At 37.6% G+C, this 13,925-nt stretch overlaps 1 protein-coding gene across 1 annotated transcript in view; it reads right to left on the bottom strand.

The window, feature by feature from the left end:
• Nucleotides 1-13,500, bottom strand: part of MYBPC3 (myosin binding protein C3) — a 66,534-nt gene extending 53,034 nt beyond the window's left edge. Inside the window, exons 1-6 of the mRNA XM_054827326.1 lie at nt 13,314-13,500; nt 4,095-4,361; nt 2,235-2,330; nt 1,883-1,969; nt 1,586-1,734; nt 482-599 (exon numbers count right to left, since the gene is read on the bottom strand). Coding sequence (XP_054683301.1) covers nt 482-599; nt 1,586-1,734; nt 1,883-1,969; nt 2,235-2,330; nt 4,095-4,361; nt 13,314-13,338 — 742 coding nt within the window. The 5' untranslated portion in view covers nt 13,339-13,500. The remainder of the gene's footprint in view (nt 1-481; nt 600-1,585; nt 1,735-1,882; nt 1,970-2,234; nt 2,331-4,094; nt 4,362-13,313) is intronic.
• Between the last annotated feature and the right edge of the window lie 425 nt (nt 13,501-13,925).

Here is a 13,925-nt window from a genome sequence, read left to right as displayed (position 1 = left end):
AGGTGCTTCTGCATGACTTGAATTTATTGGGAAGAAAGGAATTGATAATAGTGTCACATACCTAAATCTTTAAATTTCCTCCTTTTTTTTTTATTTTATTTCAAATATCCATTTTTATTACTGCGCTTTTGCCAAAGAAAGAATGCACCTCTCTTTTAGTTTAGTGGAATTAAATATCATGAAAGAATGATTTGGAAATCAGAATAAAGCCAGAGAAAAGTTGGGCTGATTTGCATCTTTCTGTGTTCTTTCTTTAAAAGCATCTCAGTTCTGACTTGTGTGACATCCAAGTGTTACTTCTAATGTTCTATATCTCTGCCAACCCATCCCAATCGTCATCTGTGGGCCTCTGTAAGTGTACCTGTAGCTCTCCAGGTCTACACTTCAGATCTATGCTTGTCTAGTAGCCACTGTTGGTGGGCTCACAGGAAGAAAAAAAAATAATAAAAGGAAGAAACAAGGTGGCAGGAATTCATCTTACCATTGACTGTCAGGTTGAAATTCGAACTATCAAACTTGTCCTTGGTAGACACCTCACATCTGTACCCTCCTGCAAAAGTCATGTTTGCTTCTATGATTTCCATTTCAAAGGTGTACACCTAGAACAGGCACCAGTGATGCAATTCAGAAGTTAGAAAATGAAATGGTGAAATAGAGAGAGAGAGAGAGCAAGAATACAGCATATTGAGGCATGGAGAAAAATAGACAAATATACCTCTGTGTCCTTTTAGAATATAGAACCTCCTGAACATGTAATTCATTACACTCATAAAAATTACATATACCTCTTCTTCCCCCAATTCAGTACGATCAGCTAGAAAGTAGTATCAGTACAGGTCTTCCAGAGGATACAGTGTTAAATTAGCAAACTATGCGGGTGTACTGGTGTGTGCAGTCATTACATGCACTAATTGCATGTACCTTGGAAACAGGAATAGAGCTTTCGTTACACAAAACAAATACAGCCTCTACCCAGAATCTCTACAGTACATCGAAAAATTCAGCAGAAGTGGCTAATGTGAGCAAGTCTGTTCTGTTCCATCCAGGAGAGGGTAGTAGTGTTTCACATACCACACAGTGTGAGAAGTCGTGGTACAGACTCTCTTGTAATCCTGTTTGTGTATCTTTGAACACATTTGTGGTAAAAATGGATCTTACTCGGCTATTTAAAGTAGTCTAGACAATGCAAGAGAACCATAAATTCCAACACTAATAACCGAATGCTTGATCTATTAAAACCAAGATAGACCATACTTAAATATCTGTCTAATTTATTGTTTTCTTTTACATATGACAAGTATCTATTACTTGCGAGGAACATGGACGGAATCCTGCAGTAGCTAGAGCAAAACTTCCCCCCTAGTCCTCCACACATTTTCTCATTTCATCATAGGTAAGGTATGCAAGAGTCTGTATGTAGTGCTTGTCTCTTGTCTGCAAGGTCGAAACAGACATCTGTGCTAAGTGCAGCATTGTGTGTAGCTTTGGGTGCCTGAATATAAAAACACACCTATATTATCTTATGTTTTCTCCAGATTAAAGATTAGCATCTAGAAGACTGAGCACTTTATTCTGCCGATTGTACCTTATTATTTCGATCATAATTGTCATGTAGCTGGAGATGTTTCCCCACTTTGCTTCCCAGGTCCATCCACTTTCCTTTGAACCATTTCACTGACGGCTTCTTCAGCAGGCTCTCACCTGCCACTATGGCAGTGAACGTGATGTTTCCACCTTGTACGGGAAGTAGGTTAATAATAAGATCATGAACAGTGTTGAATTTATCTGTTATATCACTGCTGTCACCTTGTACATGAAGAGCTAAATAGTCAAGCAACAGGTACAGTTTACAAACATCACTTGACTCACATTTTGTACTCACCAACAGTAACTTCTCCATCCTGGGGTCGTGTCACAAAGAGCCCAATAGGGTCCAGAGGCTCTTTTGGTTGAGTCCCAGCAGATGCAGCTGAATTAAACATCAGAATTGCTAGTTAGAACATTCTGCATCAGCTTCTGTTACAGCCTATATAGTGAATTTGTGAAGTCATTTCAAAATATCTCAATATGTTTCTTCTGTCTCTGAGATTCCTTATTCTTTATCACCTGTCATTCACCACTAGCGGTCTGCTTTCAGCTACTGTCTCTACCTCACTAACTCTACAGATTCCTTGTTCCTGTTCTTCCCTTCTATTACTGAACCAAACTTGATAACAGTGTTCGCTCTCTATTACCTTCTGTGTTTTGGCTGCTTTCTACTGGTGGAGCAGGTGACTCTGAGGCAGCTGGGGCTGGAGCAGCTTCAGCAGGAGTGACTGTCTCACTCTTTTCTGGAAATGAATGTAAGCCAAGATTAGAGAAAGTCATGTTTATACTTCCTTTCTGAAGAACTTTTGCAAAAAATCAGCTTTTAATATATGTTAGGAAATGCAGAGAAATTAGCTGTGGTTTTCTAGAACTTAGAGGATGTGCTGGAAGGAGAAGGGGCCTCCTGAAGCTGGATGATAAGGCTCTTTCTTTCACTGAGCTTGGAAACAACTGATGCCTGGATTTTTAAATTCAATAGTCTTGATGTTTAGAAGCTTGTCAGCTGATGAATAACGCTATTATTTGATGTTAACTTCAGTGGTCTAAATAGAAAAGGTAATGAAAAATGATGCACATATTATTTTTGTAAACAATTTGCTTATTCATGATATTTTGTTTAATTCTGCTGTTGGAATGTAATATTCCAAATGCTATTGCTGTGTGTGGCTTCAGAAAAGCTCTAGGCACTGCTAGTAATCAATATGGAGAAAGTATTTTAAAAATCCATCTATCATTTCTTCCCCTGGCTCATAGAAGTTTATGGCCTCTGAATTCAACCATGACCTCACAGACAAATTCAGGCATATGCGTTTGGCACAATGGAGAAGATACAAATGTATGAAAAGGGAGTAGGAGTGAGCAACTGGGGCAGATGGAGGGAGGTAGAATTTCTTGAAACAGATCAGTTGCAACAAGATTATCAGATTATTCTTTTTTTTTTTTTTCCCCCCATAGGTAGTGGACCCACTTCCAAGGGGCCTCGCCAACCTCTCACAGAAGTCCCACAGGCAATTTCCAAGATATTTGCAATGATTTTTTTCCACCAGGGATTTCTGGCCCTGTGGTGCTGTGTGGATCCTCTGTCACAAAGGGAGGTGGCTGTGTCTGGGCAGGTTAGGGGAAAGTTTCCTGAAATTATTGTTTGTGAAAATAATAATGTGTAATCCAGTTACTCTTGAACAATCTAATCTTAGTAAGGTCTGAAAAACAAGACAGTATCTGTGAACATATGAACATGAGTCAATGCCGTGCTCAGAAAATTTATGCCTTTTACCCTAAACTGTATTTGTGTCTTGAAAGAGAAGACTGTGATTTTTAAATTGGTATTATTTTAATACTGAAGTCTCGAATTCTACCATTTTTATTGTTAGAAGGTATCCCATTGGATCTTGTCCAAATAAATTTCAACTAATTTTTCACTGGAAAGAACTAAACATTATTCTAACTAATGTAGTGTAGATGTTCCCATAACTTGGATGTGTAGCTGTTCAAGTCCCTCTTGAAATATGTATTTTTATTAGCAGCTGACTTTGAGACAGTTTTGGGGAATGTATGAGCTCCTAAAAACATTACAGCATAACTTGTAATTTTTTTGTCAATTGTTACAATTTTGTATTTAAATAAAAGGATTTTAAAAAAATAAAATACCAGGCCTAATATGCAGGCATCTTAGTTTAGGTCAGGTTAGGTTAGGCTAGCTTTGCTTTGCTTTGCTTTTCAACATTTAAGTTGAAAAACTTGACAGAGACTTCTAAAGGCGTACATTGAGATTTCCTCTGTGATCTCCACTGTGTGGACTTCTGGAAATGGGTGTCTTAGCCACAGGAAATGTATTCCTCAGCTTAATATTAATGAGTAGCTTCAAATAATTGGGAAAAACAGAAGTATTGCTGGTAGGTTAATTTTAAAGTGTTAAGTTAGGCTAATTTCCATCAGTGTCATTCATGAAGTTTGCATGTGGGACTGGAAATACCGATAAAATTCAAATTGCTTAGGAAACACTGTACCTGGTTCCTTGACCTTGAGTTCAAATTTGACCTTAGAACTTCCAGCTATTACAGCATATGTCACATCATCTTCTTTTCCTATGTTATTAATTGTCAGTGAATGCTTGTTTCCTTCTGCCTTGATGATATATTTCTCACTTTCAGTAATTTCTGTGCCAGCTCGCTGCCACTTCACCTTGATGCCAGCTTTTTCTGTCTCTGCTTCAAACACAGCTGTGCTTCCGGCTGTCACCTCTGTTGTCTTCGGCTTCTTGGTAAATGCAGAAACTAAAAAAAGAGAGAGGGCTCACTAAAATCTGTTTTGCAATTGTGGCATATCTGGTGTAGTCAGCTGTTGTGGCTGCAACAGCTGTCTCCTTTCTCTCCCATCTGCCCATGCAAGATACAAATTACAACACTTTCCACAGAGAAGTTGTGGAATTGTCTTTGTGTTTACTGAGTTCTGCCTCTGGCTGAGATGTCATATCTTCTCCATATTGTCATGAAATAAAATGGAATGGATAGCAAACTCATCTCACAGTCCATCTTCCTCTTTCTTTCCCCCCATAATGCACTCTGATTTTTCCTAAGTGAATGTTTTGATCTATGACAAGATGGCATGGTGTGTATTCTCACACATCAAGCTCTCTACATTAATTTCCCATGCAGTTTTATTTGGAAATATTAATTTTGTCCTAGCAATTGCTTGATACAGTTGTTAAACAGGATCAGGATCTGTTCCTCCAACAAAATTGCACGTTGTGCAGTAACCTGTGTCCTACTACACCACAATGAATTAATGGTTCATCTTTAGTCCTTCCGTATTGACTGATCAAGGCTTTAGTGGAAAGGGATGCTCGTTCCTGTGATGGCCCTTGTAATTTTATCCCAGCTAAAATAATATCAGTTGTTGTTTGCATTCAAATGTTTAGTTCAGCATTAAAAGTTAAAGTACTTGCCTACGTAGCACTTTACAAGAACTAGTTTTCTAATTAATTACAAGGTGGATTGAAATATTTCCTCTGTGTCAAGAAGCACTTACGATGCTTATAATGAGAATTAATTAAATTATTGATATATGGGGTGAACAAGCATGAACCAAATGATGATTTAGTTCATATATAATCATAAATAGCACAACAGATAGAAGTTTGGAAAGCAAGTAATATATTGCAATTTTCCTCCCTGAGTCTCCTAAACTTTCTCAATATTAGATTTTAATAGGGTAACTTATTTTACTACTTTCTCTACCCTGATTTATTTATTTAGATTTCTTCAACTTTATTTTGAATCAAGCTTTGCATTTTATGCTGATGTTTTGGTCTTAATGAAATCTGTTATCTTTTTGCTAATTGCCATGAGCTATGTTAATTTATAAAAATACCAATAATTAACATTCCGATTCATACACTGAATGTTTTTTGTGCATCATTATGTCATCTTTTTATTGACTTACCCCTGCATAACTGCGCTTTTATAAAATACTAGTAATTCCATCACATTTAATGATATCTGTCACCTCTGTGACAAATTGTCTGTGGCTCTCCTACTTGAGCAGCAATAAGAACTCTTCCAAACACCACAACAATGTTTGTAATCAGTTTTAAACTTTTGATTCTGCTTTATAAAAATGAAAGGAACATGGCATGGAAATATTTTTAAAGAAATAGTTTATATTCGTGTTCAAACAGGTGCTTTAGTTAGTAGAAATGGTATATTACTAATAGCACCGTCTGTTCATTGCCAAAATCTCTATTCCTGTAGCGTGTCCTCAGACTGCATAAGTTAATTGACCTCAGTGGAGTTACATCTGCAAAGATTTCATCTGATGGCCTTTGGACTTTAGTCATAATACAGTTCATGTTTCCTGCATTGTTTGGCAAAGGATTCAAAGCTGCTTAAACATCCATTAAAGTATAAATTAAAAATACTTTTAGAATTTAGTATGTATTGTATTTTGCCTCTCTTTGTTATATAAAAAACCTAAACTACATTTTTCTTTTTTTTTCCTTTCTTTTTTTCCCCTCACATTTTATATATTTGATGAAGAAAACCAATTATGGTTTGCACTGAGCCTGTAGTAGTCTTGACTGAGCTCCTGGTGTATTCTTCTGCATGCTTTTCTTCCATGTTAAGATATAAGTGTGTGAAATTTCCTCTGGGAGTGGAATGTCCCTCCATGCTTTTATTTGAGTTTTTTCTAAGCTCAGGCATGTAAGTGGTATAATTGTTCTTTAACAGAATATAGTACTGTGTAGAATATAGGGCTCTATACTATAGTGTAATACTCAAATGCCAGTTATCAGTTGCACATCTTTTGATACGGTATTGCACTTCGGTAACTAACACAGCAGGGTATGCTTTGCCAGCCAAGTCAGTTCTGGAACCCGCTCCCGAAATACCTACTTAGCTGGCTCCTTTCCCCGTGACGCTAGAGATAAAGCAGCAAAAAGAGGCATGGGTTTTGTCTCTGAGTGCCTTCATCATCACTCTTCTATTTCAGCACAAAATGATCTATAAATATATTAATTACTTAACAGCTATGTGGTCTGTAAAGGTTCCAGCCTACAAATGGCAGCGTTTCAAGACATGCATACTTGGAAGTAACTCTCTGATCTGCTGCACGCCCTGCAAAGTGATTAAGTTTCTTACATTTACTTTAGATGATTCAACAAAAACAGATTGTTGGCCAAAACTACATGCACAGTGAGAAATCTCCTCCACCACATAATATTTCAGACTTTTGGGAAATCTAAATACATATGTAGAAATTTAGGAGTAAACCTCCTTGTCTTTTTTTTTTCTCTCTCTCTTGCTTTCCTGCCAAAAGACTCATTTCAGTTCTGACTTAAAATGATTGTGAATACTTCCACTAAAGCCCAAAATCGGAAAAGCCCAAAACCTCCCAAGCAAGTAAACAGTTGCAAGAACAGTTGTCGAGAACCCACTTTTTCATAGGTAAAGGAGACCCTAAGAGTCATTTTCCTGCACTTGAGATTCAGTCTCAGTGGGTGACAGTGTCCAGAGTAGTGTGTCTCTGTATCCATCTGTATTCCCTTTTATCTTTCAGTGTTCGCATTTGCAAAGGAAAAGTAGCAATGTACAGCTGGAGATTCTAAAGGAAACTACTTTGTGGCAGAAGTGAGATTGCTGAACAAGCACATGAAGAGAATGCCATCATTTTTGACTTCTAGAGGAAAAATGGGCTGCTTAACAGAACAAAAAGTGAGCGATCAGCTATTCCCAGTCTCCTTTCATTGTGGCTGCTACTTTAGGTAACACTTAAATCCAAGTTCACCAACAGATTTTTTTTTTCTCATACAATTATACCAATCTAATCCAGTTATTCCCTCATTAGGAAAGCTCCTAAACACCACCATTCAAAACTTCTTGTCTGTTCTGAGAACCTCACTTTTGCCTGCTTTTATCAGAAACACATTCCCCATTTGGCAATCTCTCTCACTTCAACATTTGGCTTCTACCCAGATACGCCCCTCTGAGTTCCATATATCCATCCCATACTCAAAACACTCTTGGGTATGACCACCACCATCAGGCTGTGACACCTCTCATGTGATGCTGTGGAATGTCTTACAGCTCTTGTGCCTGTCAGGCACTGACAGATCTCGGGCACTATCCCATGTTTATCCAGACTCCAGTCAAACATGCTCTTAGGAGCCATCGGACTGGGGCACCTCATGGCCAAGTAGCCCATGACCTCTGCCACCCACTTTGTTAACTCTCTGAGTCCCGGTAAATTCTCACCCACCCTGCACAAAGGGAGAGAAAGGCGACATTAGTACTATCACACTATAGCCATTCTGGAGAGAGGGCAGAGATGCACATGAGTTACCAGTGCTGATGATGGCAGGAATTAATGAGAGGATGGAGAGTGATAGATGTTCTGCATGTGTGTTTTTTGTGGGCATGGAATTGGAATTGCTGTGGGGAGTTAACATGGGGAGAGAAGAAGGATGTGGAGCTAATGAAAGAAAATGAGGCTAGAGCCACGTTGTACTAACTCATTTTTCAGCACCTGACTTATGTCCCAGACCTTCCTGATCGCTTCTAGCTTCCATAATGCAAAAAACTTCATATAACTTCTGAGTAATGTAAAACAGCAAATTTCTACCCCAGGCAGAAGAGAAAGTAGGCTGCATGTGGTCTGCAATAGTCTTGCAGAAAACTTTTTGGTGGCTAACGCTGCTGCTACTACCAGAACTTGCATGCAGCACCCAGCCTTTAAAAGTCTTGTAACACCTGAAGATGTACACATCAGCCATACGGTTATGTGTATTACATAAGTTACAGCTTCATTAGTTCAAAATAAAAAGCTCTATTTGGAGATCTGTGATCAGATTGCATTTTGATAATAATTTATGAAGAAGTCTTTCAATCAGGAGGCTGAAGAAATATAAAATACATTTGGTTTTGGCCAAATTAAACTAGAATGAAATCATTTAAGTTCCAAAAACAATTTCCTTCACTTTTCACTAAATAAAATAATAAAACTAGTGTTCTGCCTTCCTACTGCTGCCATTTATTTAAACTTCATATTAGTAACTTCGTGCTTTCTGTCTTACTTTCTGACCTGCTTTGAAGCAATCTCCTTCTAAAAACCCACCATCAACCTAGTTTACTATTCTGCTTCAAAACCTTTTTATACTCTCCTATGCAAAAAGCTAGAAAATGGCTAAGCTACCACCCAGGTCACTATCTATTGTACTAACCATTATTTCCTTTGCTTTCTTGTCGAAATATCTATTTACTGGGCTTTTATTTTGTAAGTGTTTTGAGGCAGAAACTGTTTTTCTGTTGTACAACATCAAGTTGTCAGTAAGTAGCTACTAAGTACTGTTGAATTCCTAATAGGAGTAAAAATCAGTATTGGAAGCTAGAAGAGGCATTCCTATTTGATTATTGTTAGAAAAAATGGAGAGGAGACATATATTAAAATAATGTTTAAATAACTGGAATAATTTCAGTTCCTAGCCATGTTCTCTAAATAATTTGGCTTGTCAAGAATCACAAGCATTAGGTGAAAACCTTTTCCTAAAATCACTGAATTTCAAAGTATGTGAAATGAAAATAAGGAAGAAGTGTGGATTCCACAAGAGTGATTTTAACTAGAGTGATAGTGGAAAGCCATTCTCTTGTTGTGTTTTGGGGTTTTTTTTGTTTTGTTTTGTTTTAATTTCATCCTGCTTTTCAGAGAGGTGGCTCTGACTTCACCTCTTCATCATTCATTATTTGTGATATGTACAAGGAGGGAGATAAATACTTCAGGAGAATGTGTGTTAGATAAGGCTTTCAAATGATCTTTCTGCCTTTCTGAAATAAAAACTGTTAAGAGTATCAATGTTTTAGGAGAATCTAATGTAACTGGTTGAACGCACATGCTACAAACTCCAGCAGAAATCTGTGATGAGTGTATTTAGAAAAAATAGAGTCACAGGTTTCCTCCCACAAAGCTAAGATAACTTACTGCACATTCTGTGTATTTGATATTAAAATATGTATCTGGCCAATGTCTTTAATTAATATTACAAAAGTAGTATTAGCTTTTGGAATTCCTTCATTTGTTAAGGCTTCATGTTAAACAATTATCTTTGTGTTAGTACTTACACTTGGCATCTAGTTTTCCTTTCATACCATTTGCTTTCCCATTGAGTTAAAAGCCAAACTGTGGACAAGCAGCCTTCAGTAATGGAGCTTGTAAATTCCTTGCCGAGGAACTATATAAAGATGCTGCACATTCCTCAGTCAGGACCTAAGTGGCTTCTTGCAATTACAAGCTTAATCATTCCGTGATCCAAAAGCTATTGAACTACTCAATCTTATCATTCCTTGCCTACTTCAGCAGCTGAGATTGTAAATTCCTGTAACATGAGCAACAGGCGAGGAATAGTTTCACCAAGCAGAGCCACCTCTCTCTCTCTCTTCATGCATCCATCATACTTTCTGTAAATTGGGGTTAATAATGTTCAGCTTGCTTTGAATATTAACTTACAAAAGAGGAAAATATATAGTTATGAATTATTATTAGTATTAGTATTTTTGCATTACTGTAGTGCACAGAAGTTCATGATTGTGGAGCGGTACTTTACTGTTCTTGGTGCTTGCAAATGTAAAACAATGAGCTTATATTTAAACTAAAATTCTACAGTATAGTCTTCATTATGCAGCATTGACTATTATTATTATTATTAATGCCAAAAGCCTCTGTGAAATTACAAGCCAGGTTAATTATAAACCTTTGACAAAATTCCCTAATCTGCACTGCAAAATCTAGACTCCTCAGTGTATAAAATGTGTGAATAAAAATGGACTGATTTTCAGAGAAGATGAGTGGTATCAGACTTCTCCTCTTCCAGATATAGCAATGCACATATTTCCCATTAAGTCCCATTTATCTACTAAATTCAGTGTTTAACAGGTCAACTCTTAATATCCTTTCTGAATTTTCACAACAAAAAAAAAAAAAAAAAAAATCAAAACTTTCCAAAAAGCAAACCTTTGAACAGAGATTAACTATGAAATGTTTAAATCAAAGGGAGAAGACCATAAAATTTCTGCGACAGAACGCTGCAAAAATTGATGCTTTTCAATGTTTGATTGTTTGCTCTGACACTGAATTGCTACAGGTCTTCTAAATCCTGCTGCTCTTAGGGTGTGTATAGATTTTTCTGGAGAGCTACGTCAGTTCTTTTGGTATTCTGTAAACAAATAGGGCAGTGCCTTATCCTGAAGTGTTTTAGTTGGACAGTTTGAAGTAAAAGAACGTCTGTTGGAAAATCTACCTCACTGTTTTAGGTTTTGTGGTTTGTTGTTGTTCTTTTTCTATTACTTTTTTTTTAACATATTAAAAGGTTTGTTAAAACAGCAGATATAGGGAGAATATCTCTGATCATTCTCTGGCATGAAACATTTTCCTTTACCTAAGCACCAGATGCCCAAATTTCAGTAATACAGACTAAAGATCTCTTAGGGTTCTTCGGTATTCTCACTATAGGGTATGTGAAAGGCAGAAATCATGATTTGCCCAAGTATGAATTGCTAGATGATTATTCAGCCCTTCTGAGATTATGCTCAACATTATCCCATCTTGAAATGGCTTGAACTATATAAACAACATGAAATAGAAAACCAAAGGGATTAATGTCTCTTGGGAGAATGAGAAGGTCCCCTCTAGAAGTTATGGGACATGTGACTGGTTCTGCCTCGGTCAGAGTGGGTAATAAGAGCTTTTCCTCCCCCTGCTGTGATAATCACTGTGTTTGGGGCTGCTTTGTTCATAAGAATTCTGTAGGACTAGTGATGTTAGACACCTGTTAGATTTCTCTGCAGAAATAAGATGGAATAGAATTTCTCTCCACCATTAGCTAGCAAAGGTGGGCATCTTCACAAACAGAGAAGCTGCGTCTCATCCACAGACACCGAAAATGTGAATTTAAAGGCAGTTAAACCATTAGAAATCAAAAGTCACAATGCCTAGGAAATCACACTGTCAAGTTTTGCCTACCCTGTCATATTTCTTTTTGCCAGCATTGTCAATCATCACAAGCATTAGGCATTTCAATAAATCTCAGAAATCATGTAACTTTAAAAATAAAATGTGATTATGAATGTCTTATTTTTGATTGCTGAACCTTTACAGGTTATATTTTCAAGGTTTTCTCTACAATTACAAGGTTGGTATATCCTTCTTTTTTATATATGATTCTATTTCCATCTGATTTCAGAAATTGCAGCTTTAAGAACATCAAATGATGTTATAGTTGTGATAAAATTGAAGGATTGGTGACACCACTGTTGCTTTAGAGTCATCCTATAGAGGGAACATAAAGAAACTTGTTGGAGTTAATCATGCTTTAGTGTTTTGCAGTTCCTCATGTGAGATATGGGCTGAATTTGTGCTCTGCCTCTGGCAGTGGCTGATTCCAAATGTTTTGGCCAAAATGAAAGTTCTTCTTACAAGTTCTTCTTTTGTTGTGGTGACCACAGGAGAGTTTCCCATTGACCAGCCTACCAGGAGACTGATGCCTGTTCAGTCCTTTGCAAAGCACAAAGGCCTACATTAATAAGTATCAACAGCTATTATTGACTAACTCTGCCAACAGCACGTTATTAAAAAAAACATGCACCTTGTACTGTACATTCAGGTAGCAGTGATTCTGGGTATGCACTGGCATCAGGGAAGTGAGAGCTCTAAAAGTGAAGAATCCCAGATTTAGCACAATTTTCTCCTGTGTATTGGATATGTGCAAATTCTTCAAACAGTCATCACTTCAGCTTTTGACAACTTTTTTTCCAAACTTAATTGTGGACACAAAGTGCTCCTGAGACATCTTCCTCTACCCACCCACAGGTATTCTGAAGCTAAACTCTCCCTACCTCTGCTTCCCAGGCTCTCTTCCCCTTTCTCAGACAAACAGATAAATTGCACCTTACACCCCATCCTAGGCCTCCCCTTCTTTTCAATTTTAAATTCTTCTCAATTTTAAATTGGAACTTTCCTAAATCTGAAATCTTTTCTTCATGTTTTTCTAGTGGGGCAGGATTTGCACTGGGATCTGTGACCTTGGCTTTCTGAAAATGGCTAGTTATATTTTGGCTCAAGGGGAAAAAATGGAGGAGGGTGAGTGAAAAGAAATATACATATATGCTTTACAGTACAATGTCTTTTTTTTTTTTTCTAGAATTCTACTTTCACTGACTGGAAGAACTAGAAAGAATAAGCTGTGAACCAGGTGCCATTTGCTTTCATTTTTACAGAGATTTCACTAATAACAAATACCATCAAAGTTTGCCAATAACGCTTCCTTGAAATTATCAGGGGAAAAACCAAAACAAAAGCAGGAGAGGTTTATACTGCAGGAGAGGTTTATACTGTCTAACTGCCCAAGGGAGAGACTACAAGCTTTTTTTCAGAGTCCTAAAGGTGACTGGGAAAGGAAATGAGAAATGAAAAGAATCTGAGAATTAAATGCGTTTCATCTCTATTCTTTCCTCATCCAAAGTCTCTTGAAAAAATTCTGTGGCTGAGGGTTGCCAAACTAGTTACCGATTTCTCTGCAACATCTCTCTTAACATCTCTTATAACTGCATAAAATATTGTCTCTTTTTCCTCTCTATTTGTTTTTCCCCACTGAGGCATCTCATTTCTCTAGCGTACAAAAGCTACTCACATTTTTCTCTGTCAAGCTGTTGTTAGGTTTTGTCTGCAGTTATGATCCTTACCTGTTTTCTTTGCAGGCTCTGGCATCTTCACTTTGTTTCTGATGAAGCTCCCAGTTGTATCTAAAAAGCAGGGTCCGAGCTAAACAGGAATGAGACTGCAGGGCTTCTGAGACCCCCTAAAGAAATACTCAGTGGAAGCCCCCATCCTGCTCCTCCCCCTTGATCCCCCACTGTCGTCAACTACAGCACCTTATCAACTGCAGGACACGCTTGACAGGCTACATCAGCCGGGATAAATATAGCCAAGTTCCAGAAGCCAGAGAGCTCAAACCACCCAAGACTGGCTACCACTGATCTGTTGGTACAAACCAGACTACAATCTGATGTTGCGCGTGCGTACAATACATTTTCCAGCTTCACGTATGTATTGCACTAAGAATTCCTATGCTGCCATGTTTATAGCACGTTCAGCAAACTAGATCTGATAGTTACATCTCCTGTACGCTGGTTCTGTTCTTACTCTAGGTATGTATCTGCTTGCATTCTTGCTACATATTTCAGTCTTTGTCATTGTTATAATTGGGTCAGAACTGAACAGCCTCCCCGGTTTTTTTCTCTTCTACCAAAGACTGTTTGTAGAACTAATTGTGAATCTTCAGGAAAGAACTTTCT

The sequence above is a fragment of the Grus americana genome, chromosome 5 (genome assembly GCF_028858705.1).
Source record: "Grus americana isolate bGruAme1 chromosome 5, bGruAme1.mat, whole genome shotgun sequence".
Taxonomy (NCBI): Eukaryota; Metazoa; Chordata; class Aves; order Gruiformes; family Gruidae; genus Grus; species Grus americana.
The sequence above is the reverse complement of the archived record's forward strand: the minus strand, read 5'-3'. Positions and strand labels throughout refer to the sequence as shown.